At 38.7% G+C, this 12,770-nt stretch overlaps 2 protein-coding genes and 1 long non-coding RNA gene across 3 annotated transcripts; all 3 read right to left on the reverse strand.

Moving 5' to 3' along the window:
- Window positions 1-248: 248 nt before the first annotated feature.
- LOC115732553 lies at window positions 249-440 on the reverse strand. Its single transcript, XR_004014392.1, has 2 exons — window positions 361-440; window positions 249-304 (listed from the first exon to the last, which is right to left on the reverse strand). It is a non-coding gene; the product is annotated as an uncharacterized LOC115732553 (long non-coding RNA).
- A 3,160-nt stretch (window positions 441-3,600) lies between these two features.
- LOC115729197 lies at window positions 3,601-4,247 on the reverse strand. Its single transcript, XM_030659669.2, has 3 exons — window positions 3,950-4,247; window positions 3,744-3,855; window positions 3,601-3,701 (listed from the first exon to the last, which is right to left on the reverse strand). The coding sequence occupies exons 1-3, from the start codon at window positions 4,175-4,177 to the stop codon at window positions 3,601-3,603; spliced, it is 441 nt and encodes a 146-aa protein (XP_030515529.2). The 5' UTR covers window positions 4,178-4,247.
- A 2,080-nt stretch (window positions 4,248-6,327) lies between these two features.
- On the reverse strand, window positions 6,328-8,483 carry LOC115754567 (tetraketide alpha-pyrone reductase 2-like). Its single transcript, XM_030693625.2, has 6 exons — window positions 8,248-8,483; window positions 7,987-8,159; window positions 7,696-7,884; window positions 7,448-7,610; window positions 6,910-7,099; window positions 6,328-6,683 (listed from the first exon to the last, which is right to left on the reverse strand). The coding sequence occupies exons 1-6, from the start codon at window positions 8,351-8,353 to the stop codon at window positions 6,542-6,544; spliced, it is 963 nt and encodes a 320-aa protein (XP_030549485.1). The 5' UTR covers window positions 8,354-8,483; the 3' UTR covers window positions 6,328-6,541.
- Between the last annotated feature and the right edge of the window lie 4,287 nt (window positions 8,484-12,770).

The following is a 12,770-nucleotide window of genomic DNA, read 5'->3' on the forward strand; positions in this document are numbered from 1 at the left end:
CTTGATATCACTCAACTCGGTGCTTGCTGGAAAATGATTTAAAAAACAGATACTCTTTCGAAAATCTTTTTACAAAAATGTGATTTTCTTTTCCATATTAGTAGAAGGTGGGAAGTATGTTCATCATGTTGCTTCTCCGATTATGTAGGTGATGAAATTTGGAAATGAGAATCAAATAAATTTTATTGCTTCGGAGGATCGTGGATCATTTGTTGCAGCTTTGGTTGAAGCATAGATTGAGCTTTTCAACTCTTTGATTGATGGATGTAGAGAGGCTGTCAAAATGGGAAACGTTGATCCGAAGCTTGGTTTTGTGGTAGTCTTCCCCCAACCACATCCTTCCCTCCTGTTGATCCGAACCTTTTCAACTCTTCTAATGTTTTAAGTTGTGTATTGTTACTTCCTAATGTTTCATGCTTGACAAAATACTCGATGTTTTATTGTTAGTCAATGTTTTTTTTATGGGGGGACCTGGTTGCGTTTTTTGTTTTCCATTCACTACCATTTGATCCCTTATTCTTTTTATGTTTTTGTTTCTCTTCTGCTTTTGTTGCTCATATGTTTCTTGTGTTTTGGATTTAAAGATGACTTTTTGTTCCGACTTTGTGTGAACCCATGTGGTTTATATAATTTGTATCTGACCTCGGTTTTTCATTCATGTTTCGCACTTTTCTAATGCGAAGCCCTTTTTTTCGTAGAATGGAAAACCTTTTTTTTTTTTTCATAAAAGAATAGAAAAAAAAATGGAAAGGGGGACATGAAAAAGAAAAGTAAAAAAAAAAAGGTAACCCGCTTTGTGCGAACTCATGTGGTTTATATAATTTGTGTCTGACCTCGGTTTTCATTCATGTTTCGCACTTTTCTAATGCAAAGTCCTTTTTTTCGTAGAATGGCAAACCTTTTTTTTTTCATAAAAGAAAAGAAAAGAAAATGGAAAGGGGGACATGAAAAAGAAAAGTAAAAAAAAAAGGTAACCCGCTTTGTGCGAACTCATGTGATTTATATAATTTGTATCCGACCTCGGTTTTCATTCATGTTTTGCACTTTTCTAATGCGAAGCCCTTTTTAGTGTAGAATGGGAAACTTTTTTTTTTCATAAAAGATAAGTAAAAAAAAAAATGGAAACGGGAACATGAAAAAGAAAAGTAAAAAAAAAAAGGTAATCCGCTTTGTGCAAACTTGCGTTGTTTATATAATTTGTGTCTGACCTCGGTTTTCATTCATGTTTCGCACTTTTCTAATGCAAAGTCCTTTTTAGTGTAGAATGGGAAACTTTTTTTTTTCATAAAAGATAAGTAAAAAAAAAAAATGGAAACGGGAACATGAAAAAGAAAAGTAAAAAAAAAAAGGTAATCCGCTTTGTGCAAACTTGCGTTGTTTATATAATTTGTATCTGACCTCGGTTTTCATTCATGTTTTGCACTTTTCTAATGCGAAGCCCTTTTTAGTGTAGAATGGGCAACTTTTTTTTTTTCATAAAAGATAAGTAAAAAAAAAAATGGAAACGGGAACATGAAAAAGAAAAGTAAAAAAAAAATGTAACCCGCTTTGTGTGAACTCATATGATTTATATAATTTGTATCTGACCTCGGTTTTCATTCATGTTTTGCACTTTTCTAATGCGAAGCCCTTTTTAGTGTAGAATGGGAAACTTTTTTTTTTCATAAAAGATAAGTAAAAAAAAAAATGGAAACGGGAACATGAAAAAGAAAAGTAAAAAAAAAAAGGTAATCCGCTTTGTGCAAACTTGCGTTGTTTATATAATTTGTGTCCGACCTCGGTTTTCATTCATGTTTCGCACTTTTCTAATGCAAAGTCCTTTTTAGTGTAGAATGGGAAACTTTTTTTTTTCATAAAAGATAAGTAAAAAAAAAAATGGAAACGGGAACATGAAAAAGAAAAAAAAAAAAAAAAGGTAATCCGCTTTGTGCAAACTTGCGTTGTTTATATAATTTGTGTCTGACCTCGGTTTTCATTCATGTTTCGCACTTTTCTAATGCAAAGTCCTTTTTTTCGTAGAATGGCAAACCTTTTTTTTTTCATAAAAGAAAAGAAAAGAAAATGGAAAGGGGGACATGAAAAAGAAAAGTAAAAAAAAAAGGTAACCCGCTTTGTGCGAACTCATGTGATTTATATAATTTGTATCTGACCTCGGTTTTCATTCATGTTTTGCACTTTTCTAATGCGAAGCCCTTTTTAGTGTAGAATGGGCAACTTTTTTTTTTTCATAAAAGATAAGTAAAAAAAAAATGGAAATGGAAACATGAAAAAGAAAAGTAAAAAAAAAAGGTAATCCGCTTTGTGCAAACTTGCGTCGTTTATATAATTTGTGTCTGACCTCGGTTTTCATTCATGTTTCGCACTTTTCTAATGCGAAGGCCTTTTTTTCGTAGAATGGAAAACCTTTTTTTTTTCATAAAAGAAAAGGAAAAAAAAATGGAAAGGGGGACATGAAAAAGAAAAGTAAAAAATAAAGGTAACCCGCTTTGTGCGAACTCATGTGGTTTATATAATTTGTATCCGACCTTGGTTTTTCATTCATGTTTCGCACTTTTCTAATGCGAAGCCCTTTTTAGTGTAGAATGGGAAACTTTTTTTTTTCATAAGAGAAAAGTAAAAAAAAAAAAGGAAACGGGAACATGAAAAAGAAAAGGAAAAAAAAAAAGGTAATTCGCTTTGTGCAAACTCACGTCATTTATATAATTTGTGTCTGACCTTGGTTTTCATTCATGTTTCGCACTTTTCTAATGCGAAGCCCTTTTTTTCGTAGAATCGAAAACTTTTTTTTTTTTCATAAAAGAAAAGAAAAAAAAAAGGAAAGGGGGACATGAAAAAGAAAAGTAAAAATAAAAGGTAACCCGCTTTGTGCAAACTCATGTGGTTTATATAATTTGTATCCGACCTCGGTTTTCATTCATGTTTCGCACTTTTCTAATGCGAAGCCCTTTTTTCGTAGAATCGGAAACTTTTTTTTTTCATAAAAGATAAGTAAAAAAAAATGGAAAGGGGGACATGAAAAAGAAAAGTAAAAAAAAAAGGTAATCCGCTTTGTGCAAACTTGCGTCGTTTATATAATTTGTATCTGACCTCGGTTTTCATTCATGTTTCGCACTTTTCTAATGCGAAGCCCTTTTTTTCGTAGAATCGAAAATTTTTTTTTTTTTCACAAAAGAAAAGTAAAAAAAAAATAGAATGGGGGACATGAAAAAGAAAAACCCGTCTGCGACTTAGAGGGAAAAACTTCAACAAGGTAGGTTGTATTAAGAAAAAAAAAAACACTAACTCATTCTTTGCCCCGCAAAGAAAAACACAAACAATTCTCAGCAGCAAAAACATGAAAACCTATACGCCACATTACCAGTCATCCTTCTTTATGAGCGTATAAGCCCTATGCAAAGAATCTTTACCAGAGAGAGGACCAAATATAAAAGGTAGTCACATTTACTTAGTAACATTCATTAAGAAGCTCTAAATCTCCAGAAACAAGGTAGCATGTACTTTTGAGTGATTACAAAGGCATAAATGCAAATACTAACATCTTTTTCACGTCCTACAAGTTCAAGCTACATCTTCCACAAAACAATAATGCAAGAAGCATTTCTAATCGATGTTAACATTCCCGAAGCCACTAATCAATTCTCCGAAGTTGTCATTCACCTCCCTTGCATTCTGTAGCTCCCGTACAGTCAATTGAAGCGAACCTTGAGTATGTTCCAATTCTTGTATAGTCAATCGATGCGAACATTGGCTATGTTCCAGCTCCCTTCGAGTTTGTTCCAGCTCAAATCGGGTTTGTTCCAACTCCATTTCCAGATCTCTAATTATACGGCTACAACCACTGGGACAATCATCGTCCCGATTAGACATAACAAGAAACCATATAATTATTATATCCCTAAACCATTGGAAAATTAAAGTGTCTTATTACAAAAGTAAGGAACTAACATACCTGCTTCACATGTTCATTAGTGGGAGGAAATCGTGTAGGTAAATGAATTGTCGTTGGCAACTCCTTCATATTGAAAAATTTCAAGTACGCCTGTTTTGCGGCTTCCCAATTGTTATATCCTTTGTAATTAGCCTTACTAAAACCACTTACTTGAACTTCAGTTTGAGGCCAATTATTGTATATGCCGATATTACGGCCATTGAAAACAACATAGTATTCCTTCGGCATTTCAACAAACCTAAAATAGCATAGAGAAGTGACATACAACACCAAGGGGCATTAGCATTCAATTTACAAAGCATTCTTGTGAACATCAAAGTAATCACCTTGATGACAAACCTAAAAAATTATCCACCGAACAAAATCAAGTGAGATTAGCAAGTTCGTTGAACCATTTGAGAGGTTACAGAACCAATAAAATGCGACAACCAATAGATGAAGCAACAAATTTTCTAATGATTGGCAATCAACCAAGCTTTGAACTTATAAATCAGAGCATCTGCATTCCTAAAAGTATCAAAGTGCAACAGAGAGAATATATATGGATAAGTCCCTCCTCCATCATCAACTCCATTCCACACGTGTTTATATACGAGTATGTGAAGGTGATCTCGAATTCAAAAAACAACTCCTTGCAGGGAATAAAATATGCAGGATGGAAAAGAAACATCAATGGAATGGAGTTGATGGTGGTATTGCTTCCCGAGGTTTGCACTTAAATTGCTTGCTAAGATAAGCATGAATGTTTCAAAAGCTTCTCCCTGGAGCTCTTTTCTGCTCAAATATCAAATTAGGTGATATTGACTGTGGAGAAAGTACCCTCCTCCTCCCTCGCCCAGCCTTAACTAATCATCGGGTCAGCCTCTAAAAGCTTCTCCAGAGAGCTCAATTTCCCCTCAAATGTCAAATTAGGTGATGTTAATCATGGAGAATGTACCCTACTCCTCCTCCCTCAACACCCCCCCTAAAAGAAAAAAAAAAAAAAAAAAAAATCACAACATGCAAATCACTTGCTAGGACTCACTACACAAACACTACCACGGTTCATTTGACAAAAAGACTCGGGATCAGCAGGTATTGCTACCTCAGGCCAAAACCCAGGCCCTAACGCTATGAATACCTCACTCACAATCATTTCAGCCTCGACAAGTTCAGCATAAACATCACCAATATTAGACTCAAAAGGCCACACATACAGCTCCCCACTAGACAGCTCTCTCCAAACTTGATAGCCTTAATTGTTAAAAATTTTTAATTGATTCATGAAGTAAGAAACCCACCTTCATTAGTTTGAGCATTAGTTACCACAAGGTCGAAATCGGTGCCCCCGCCCAAGTGCTTTGGTTCAAAAAATTTTTCTTTCAAAATACCAACCGATATAAATGGACGGTCCATAGGAATTGAATCGAAATCTCTTGCACTCTTAAATTTATAATACACCGCCATAGAAGTACCTTTTTTTTCCCTTCTTTTCGAATGAATCAAAATAAGCACAAGAACGAAAATCGCCTCGTAAGAACGATGATAAAAGGCCTCTAATTCAACTAAACATTCAAAACGGTACAGATTCTAACAACAAGATGGATAATTTTTTTTCCTCCTCCTCTGTTCTTCACCAAGGAAAACAACAAAGACCGCACCAATCGGGTGCTTCTACAACTCATCCGCGCCAATCCTCGAAAATCCAGCCTCGACTTCGGCGGACATTTAGATGCGAGCAAAGCAAAGGCCGACTCACCAACATGAGCTAAACCGAAAAACCCTAAAAACTTCTCAAGAATGCCAAATCATAGAAACTAAATCCGAAGAAAAGAAGAGTCGATCGAGCACCAACCCGTAATCGAGGAGATGCGCACGGAGTCGTAATCTTTTTTAGAGAGATGGATATGTGCGCGGCTTCGAAGCCACTGCCGCGCCCCTGGATTTGGTGTCGGGAAAGTCGACGGCGGTTCCGCGGATGATGGCGTCGAAGAGGAGCGCCACCGGCGCAAACGGAGGAGGACGATGGAGCAAATTTGAGAGTTCCGCGGACGCCGGCGTCGAAGAGAAGCGTCACCGGAGCAAAAGGAGGAGGAGGACGATGGAGGAAGTTTGAGAGAGGTAAAAGGGAACGAGAGAGGATGCCGGCGTCGATATGTAAGATTTGAGGAGAGAGGAAATTAGATTTTTTAATTTTTTATTTAGAAGTGCTGGTTTCGCGCGCTCAAATTTGAGCTCCCCCTCTTCGGATGACGTGGCTGAATCTCAGCCTTCGGATTCAAACGAACGGCTGGATTTTATTTTATGTCACCCCTGCCATTAACCCTCTATGGCAGGGGATCCAAATCCATCAAATGGACCCTAACTTAGTGAATGTCCCCTACGACCCGTCAAAGAAGTGAGCTCCCAAACATGGGTTTGATTTTATTAGCAGGGAGGGGAGAAGCAACATTCATAAACCATAAAAAGAACGAAATTAGGATTGTAAATGTCTTCCATTATTTAGCCTTCCACAGAAACTTTCACCGAACCCATTATCATCATCATTCATGATGACCAAGATAGCTGAGTTTCAGATTATTTGACCTCTGCTTCCGGAACAGGGGATTGCCTTCACAGATAGCCTCTGTCTTGGAAGCTCTTGATGCAGTCATCAAACATCTGCTCAAGAGATTTCAATGGAGGAAGCCCCAGCTCCATTATCTTGCCACTGTCCATGATGTGTGGATTGTTATTTCCGCTCTGGCTGCCGCACCTACAATATTGGAATAAGAGGAAAAATAAACTCTGCAGGTCAATGTTATGGATTCATGTGGAAGATACAACTAAGTACAGTCGAAGACTCCACGCTTGAACTTGCTCGACACGCGATTGATCTTATTTAATAGGACGGGTGCGGACAACATTTTCTTGAAAGAGACGAGATGATGGTACCAAAGTTGAGCAAAGTAATTGCTGCCTTTTGTCGTTGTTGTACTCACTTGTTCTCGAATGGGTATTGCGGATACCTGGCCCTGAGCATCTCAATGATTTGAGACCAGTGAGCCACCGAGCTTGAACATATGAGCCTGCCTGAGGCTCTCTTTTCCTCCATGGCCAAACTGTGCGCAGCAACCACGTCATCAATGTGCACGAACCCGACCGTCATGTCGGGGTACTCGCCTCGTGAACCTGATGAGAGCGCCTTCAGACGTAATTTTTCCTCGCCAATGAAAGAAACAAATATCCTTCTAATGATATCCATGTCGCCGAACCAAGCCAATTTAAGGAGAGAAATAGATTCTCCTTGTTAGATCAAGTAGAACCGGCATCATCATCCAATTTGATCAGGTTTTGAAGTTATTCGAACGGGTGTACTAATTAACGAGCAGTGCATTGGAAATGAAGTACTTCAGCACAGCATTTTGCGGCCCTGAACTTAAGGGATGCGATGCTGATATGAATTGTTTTACTGATGGAGGACAAATTTGTGGATCAGACAAGGGAATTCCGTGGACAGCCGGTGATGGAGAAACTGACCTTTGACAATGGCAAGTATCCAAAGCAATGTACTCGTCGGCTGCGGAGTGAGCAATGGTCCGACAACTACAGACGGGTTCACCACCACTAGATCGATCCCATATTGTTCTGCCAATTTCCACGCTTCCTTCTCTGCAATGGTTTTCGCATATGCATACCACAGCTGCACCAAGTGAAGCAACTATAGTTTTTGCAGTACTCAGCATTGTAGAATTTTTAATTAGAGAACACACTACAATCGATCTCACATTGTGGCGTTTACAGTACTCGGTATCGCTCCAGTGCGATTCGTTGAGGGATGAAACCTGCTGAACGTCGTCATGGTATCTTATCGTGGAGCAGGAAGAAGTGAGAACGACCCTCTTCACGCTACTCGCTCTCGAACAGGATTTGAGCACGTTCAAGGTGCCGTTTATACATGGATCAATTAAATTTGCCTGAAATTGCACACCAAGAGTCAGCCAGAGGAGTCAGAATCGGACACAGTTCAAGTTATTACTAGGGCAAACAGAAGCTGACCAGTGATGCAAAGATTTTACCCGGACGTTGTCATCATAAGGGACGAGAACAGGGGAGGCGGTGTGAAAGACGCCATCGACACCATGAACGGCCGCGTCGAAGCTTCCTTCCACCGTCAGATCCGCTTTCATTATCCTCAGCCTCTCTTTCGCTCCCTTCAACTCCTTCAGAAACCCTACCTTGCCATCATCCCCTGTTTGCCCCAGGAAAAGACATTCTTCAGAACACAGTGAAAGATTTGCCTCTTTTTCCTTGAGAGTACTACTTGTTGATTTCCTTACCAGGGTCCCTGACCGTAGTCCGAACAGTGTGTCCATTCTCGAGAAGGGACTTCACCAGATACGCCGCAATGAACCCTGTTCCTCCGGTCACGCAGTATTCCGGCATCTTGTCTCCCTCCCACTCACTGAGATGCGCACAGAGAGATAGAAACAGAGCAAAAGCAGGGGAACGCGTGATTCAACTGTCCCTGTAGCTACTGTTTATGTAGGGTATGGAATGGGTTACCCTGAGCTTGAGGCGTCACGAGGAATGCATTTACTGTTTTGAGGATATACCCAACGTGTTCCAATCCACTTCGTGCCTCCAAAACTTCCGTCCATTTCGTCAGCACATTTATCGTTTGGCGGCTAAAATTCCAAAATAAAATGATGTCAGAGTCGCATGTTCTTGCAAAGGAAATGTGAGTGTTTGCTTTAATGCCACAAAGCGTGCTTAGTAGAAGAAAACTTCACTTGTGGACATTACGAGACGAGTATAGGCTTTTATAGAAAAATGGATCATGATATCAATAGAACCATGTGGGGGGGAGCATAGGTCGGGAAAAGTTAGTCCCTCAACCAAATTCCCCCCGACGCTTTCAACGGAAGTATGTGGGAGTTGACCTAGTGGGGAAGCATAAGTCGGGAAAAGTTAGGTTAGAAATCCATTTTTCAACTCACTTTTCTGTGAGCCGGGTTGTAAACGAATCACTTAAAATTTTATAAATTGGTAGAAATGGGTCTAAGATATCTGAGCTAACATTATATGGATCTATGTGGGTATGCACAAGACATGTCTTCAACCCATTTAGTTTACCATAATGCGAAAGATTAACTAATCTCAGTTTTTTTTGTCCCCCTTGACCATGGTAAGATTAAGGTGTTAAGAGACGCAATAATTGGCTCCTCCCACTTCCATAAAAAGCTTGGGTTGGGCTCGATGGTCGTCGCTAACTGCCTTGAAACTCGGGCTGGCTAAACTCATTGACGAGCACTTTCCCTCCCCATTTTCTTGCCTTATAGAAGTTAAAAGAAAGGTTGGGCTCATCGCCGATAAGTCCAGAAACTTGGGCTGGTCATGGACCATCTCTTTCCCTTCTTGACTCACAAACACTAAGATAAAACTCGGGCTCGTCGCCGATACGTTAAGGTGATCGAAAGAGCTCGAGGCAAAAAATACGATCGAAAGAGCAGCTGGCTGGGCTGGAGTCGGATCGGCTCGGGTGCCGTATTCCGTTGGCTTACAAACGATGGAGATAATTTTGCATTTGTAGGAGAATTGACGAGACGCGAGAACTAAAAAATGGGCATGATTTGCACGTATCAGCAACTCAGTATACCCTCCCGGGGGGAGCGGCTTGTCCCGACTGATGTTTTGACTAGACCTAACACCGAGAGGGGGTGAATAGGCGTTTGTAATCAAACTCGAAAAATTAATGCGAAAATAAGATAATAAAGTTTGATAGGAGTAAAAGTAATCAACAGAACCATACAACGCTTCTACTAAACAATTGATATAAGTAAGTAAAGAGTAAAAGACAACACACAAGATATAATAGTGATTCGGATTTTGGTAAGCCTATGTATACTCTCCCATACTAACAGCATACTAGCTAGATTCTACTAAATAATCAATTAAGAGATTATATAAAGATATGATTGATTGATCACAAGTACTTCCTTAGAAGCAAGTGCTGCCTCTATCAAGGCTATCTTTCTCTACACACCCGACTCTGTATACACCTCTTATAAGATCTCAAGTAAAAGCTCAAGTAGATGATTTGAACGAGTAAAACTCTCTTGAAATAAGGATGATGAACTTTCTAAATCTCTCGCTGGTCTTCGAACTTGGTGCTCTTTATACTCCTTATCTTCCAAGCTTCCCGTTGGACAAAACCACTCCGAGGATCAATCTCCAAAAACTAGTCGTTGGTTGATTGATGAATAAAGATCACGAGCCGTTGAGGTGAGAACGATCAGAAGTTTGAGAGGATTTGTTCGCCCATGCAATCAAATCCTAGAATCCTTAAATCAAGCTTCTAACAATTAAAATCGTTTAAAGAGTGATTGTTAATCAATCAAGATTTCTTGTATGAAAAATCACAAGAATATCTTTGTGATTGATGGTCAATCAATTTAACTTAGAAACACACAATCCTAATCGGACAATTGACCGTTAGTGAGGGAAATTTATCCTGTTTAATAAAAAGAATAAGATTGAAGTAAACAGTGTAGAAAGAATTTAAAGCATTTAAAGCCAAAGTGAAAGGGGCAATAAAAAAAAAAGGGGAAAAATATAATCCGAAAATACAAGACTTGAGGGAAAAAAGTCGAAAATTTAAAAGTAGAAATGACTTTTCTCCGGGGACTTCATTCATGTTTATTTCACTTGTTTATGCAAAGTACTGTTTTTTGGGATGGCAACGAGGTTAGGTCGTTATTAATTATGAATGGGAAATATGATAGTGAAAAATCTCTCCCACTCGAGTCCTAAGTCCCATCATTGTCTTTCCACCAAAACGTGCTCGTTGAGTCAATGGGGCCCTTGCATGCATGGTGAAGTTGACTCGAAGTAATTTAATAGAAGAACCTTGCTTTTCATCGCAAACTCATATAGTCTATTACTCAAACATGTATAAATGGTAATAAGCGCAAATTCCACATAGTTGAAAGGTGCTTTTTCTTTATACTACAGAAACTCGTTCTAATACAACATTTCCAAGGAGTATAGTACTAAAAAAAGTCTTAAACTTATCTTATATGTGTCCTTTAATCATAAATCTTTTAATTGTGTCAATTTAATTCTAAATTTTTTTCACAATTTTTCAATTAAGTTCATCTGGCTAATTTATGCCCAAAACCACCGACGTGGGCGATGGTCTTACATGTAATGGCCGGCGTTGACGTTGTTTTTTTTTCTTTTATATAATTGTTTGTTTTTTTTTTTTTTTTTGTACCGAGGACCGGGTTGGCGAGGGTCGTGAGCCACATGTGAGGGCTAGCAACCCTCACCCACTTTGGGCAAGGATCGCAACATTTTTGTTGTAGCCAGCGAGGGTGTCGCGGCCCTCGCTTGCCCTCACCAGCTAGGGGCGAGGGCCGTGATGGCTTCGCCGGCTAAAGTGAGGCGCCGGCCCTAGGTGAGGCCGCGACACCCAGATCCGGCAAGGGCATCTCGATCACCGCTTGTGGTCGGAAAGAAAAAAGGTAAAGAAATGAAAAGATATAAAAAAAAGAAAAAAACCAAAAAAAAATTATAAAGATAAACAGTAGTAAAAATTATTTTTAAAAAATCTACGTCGGTGTCGGTTATGCCACGTAAGATGGTCAGAGTCCATGTCAGCAATTTCTAACCTAAATTGACTGGATGGACTCAATTGACAAAACTTGAAAATGTTTAGTATTGAATTGTTACAATTGAAAGGTTTAGTATTGAATTGGCACAAATGCAATATGTTTATGCCTTTTTTAGTATTCTTTTTCCTGCTTTGCAAGTGTATATGCTCAAGTACATGTTTGGTTCACGAGAAAGTCACTTACTTCAAATATGATATATTCAGAGAATTAATTTCGATTCGAAAAGTTACGGGTTTTGTTAACAAGAGTCCCAGTAGCGCTATTTAAGTTAACTGGAATCGAAGACGACAATTTTCTAAATGCTTTGAAAATCAGCTATCACTCATGAGGTGGATAATTATGTGGCATTTTGTGTGGAACACTCCTCCGGGGGAGCTTATCCTTTCTGGGGATGACATTCATCAACCGGAGCGTTTCAAATTAATTGTGGATATCGCTATTTTGAGGAGAAGGTGGTTGGGAGGATGGTTGTTGTTCCCACCCTCTTTACTTTATGTCGATCGAAATCGGCCCTCGCCATTACGTCAAGCCCGGTCCATTTGAATTGAATATTTTTTGAAGATTGATACTTGATTCTTATCTGATCAAAGGAAGAACTACTGCACCATGACATTAAACATTTGTCCGCAAGTGCGATAAATTCGTAGTTTGGTTGGATTAATTAGGAAGGAAGGGAAAGGATTCTGCAAATACAATCTAGTTTGGATGGAAGGAAAGAGATGAGGAGATTGCGATAGATGGTAAAGTCGATTTTATGTTCATTTTGCAATCTCTCCAAATTCCTCCTTACCGGGAGGGATTAAAAGGGGTTTGTGTATTACTCAAACAAACGCATCCTAAGTAAAAAAAAAATTCTTCGTGGCGGTAAAAACTCCAAACTTTTACTCTTGCGATACATTTATCCCAAATTATTTTTCCGTGTGGGTTAAATGTGTCACATGCCTATAAGTTTAGGGCATTTCGATGTGACAAGAAAAAGTTTAGGGTAAATGTATCACAACGATAAAAGTTTGGATCGAGTAAATGTACCACATGAGTAAAAGTTTGAAATTTTTTGTGTCACCTGAAAAATTAGTCAACGGAAAATATTTTCACTATCAATAACAATATATGCCTAATTATTTTCATGAACGACGAAAATATTTTTCATTCATTTATTTTCGAAAGCAATATGAGCAATTATTTTT

This window comes from Rhodamnia argentea, chromosome 5, assembly GCF_020921035.1.
Source record: "Rhodamnia argentea isolate NSW1041297 chromosome 5, ASM2092103v1, whole genome shotgun sequence".
NCBI classification, from domain to species: domain Eukaryota; kingdom Viridiplantae; phylum Streptophyta; class Magnoliopsida; order Myrtales; family Myrtaceae; genus Rhodamnia; species Rhodamnia argentea.

Bases quoted from the DNA above. Each gene is read 5' to 3' on its own strand.
- LOC115729197 (XM_030659669.2), bottom strand. From the start codon at position 4,177: ATGCCGAAGGAATACTATGTTGTTTTCAATGGCCGTAATATCGGCATA. The intron at 3,856-3,949 runs GTATGTTAGTTC...ATGTCTAATCGG, and splicing joins CTAATGAACATGTGAAGCAG to GACGATGATTGTCCCAGTGG. The intron at 3,702-3,743 runs GTTCGCATCGAT...AACATACTCAAG, and splicing joins GGAGCTGGAACATAGCCAAT to GTTCGCTTCAATTGACTGTA.
- LOC115754567 (XM_030693625.2), bottom strand. From the start codon at position 8,353: ATGCCGGAATACTGCGTGACCGGAGGAACAGGGTTCATTGCGGCGTAT. The intron at 7,100-7,447 runs GTCAGTTTCTCC...CGCTCTCATCAG, and splicing joins GATACTTGCCATTGTCAAAG to GTTCACGAGGCGAGTACCCC. The intron at 6,684-6,909 runs GTGAGTACAACA...CCAATATTGTAG, and splicing joins CAATACCCATTCGAGAACAA to GTGCGGCAGCCAGAGCGGAA.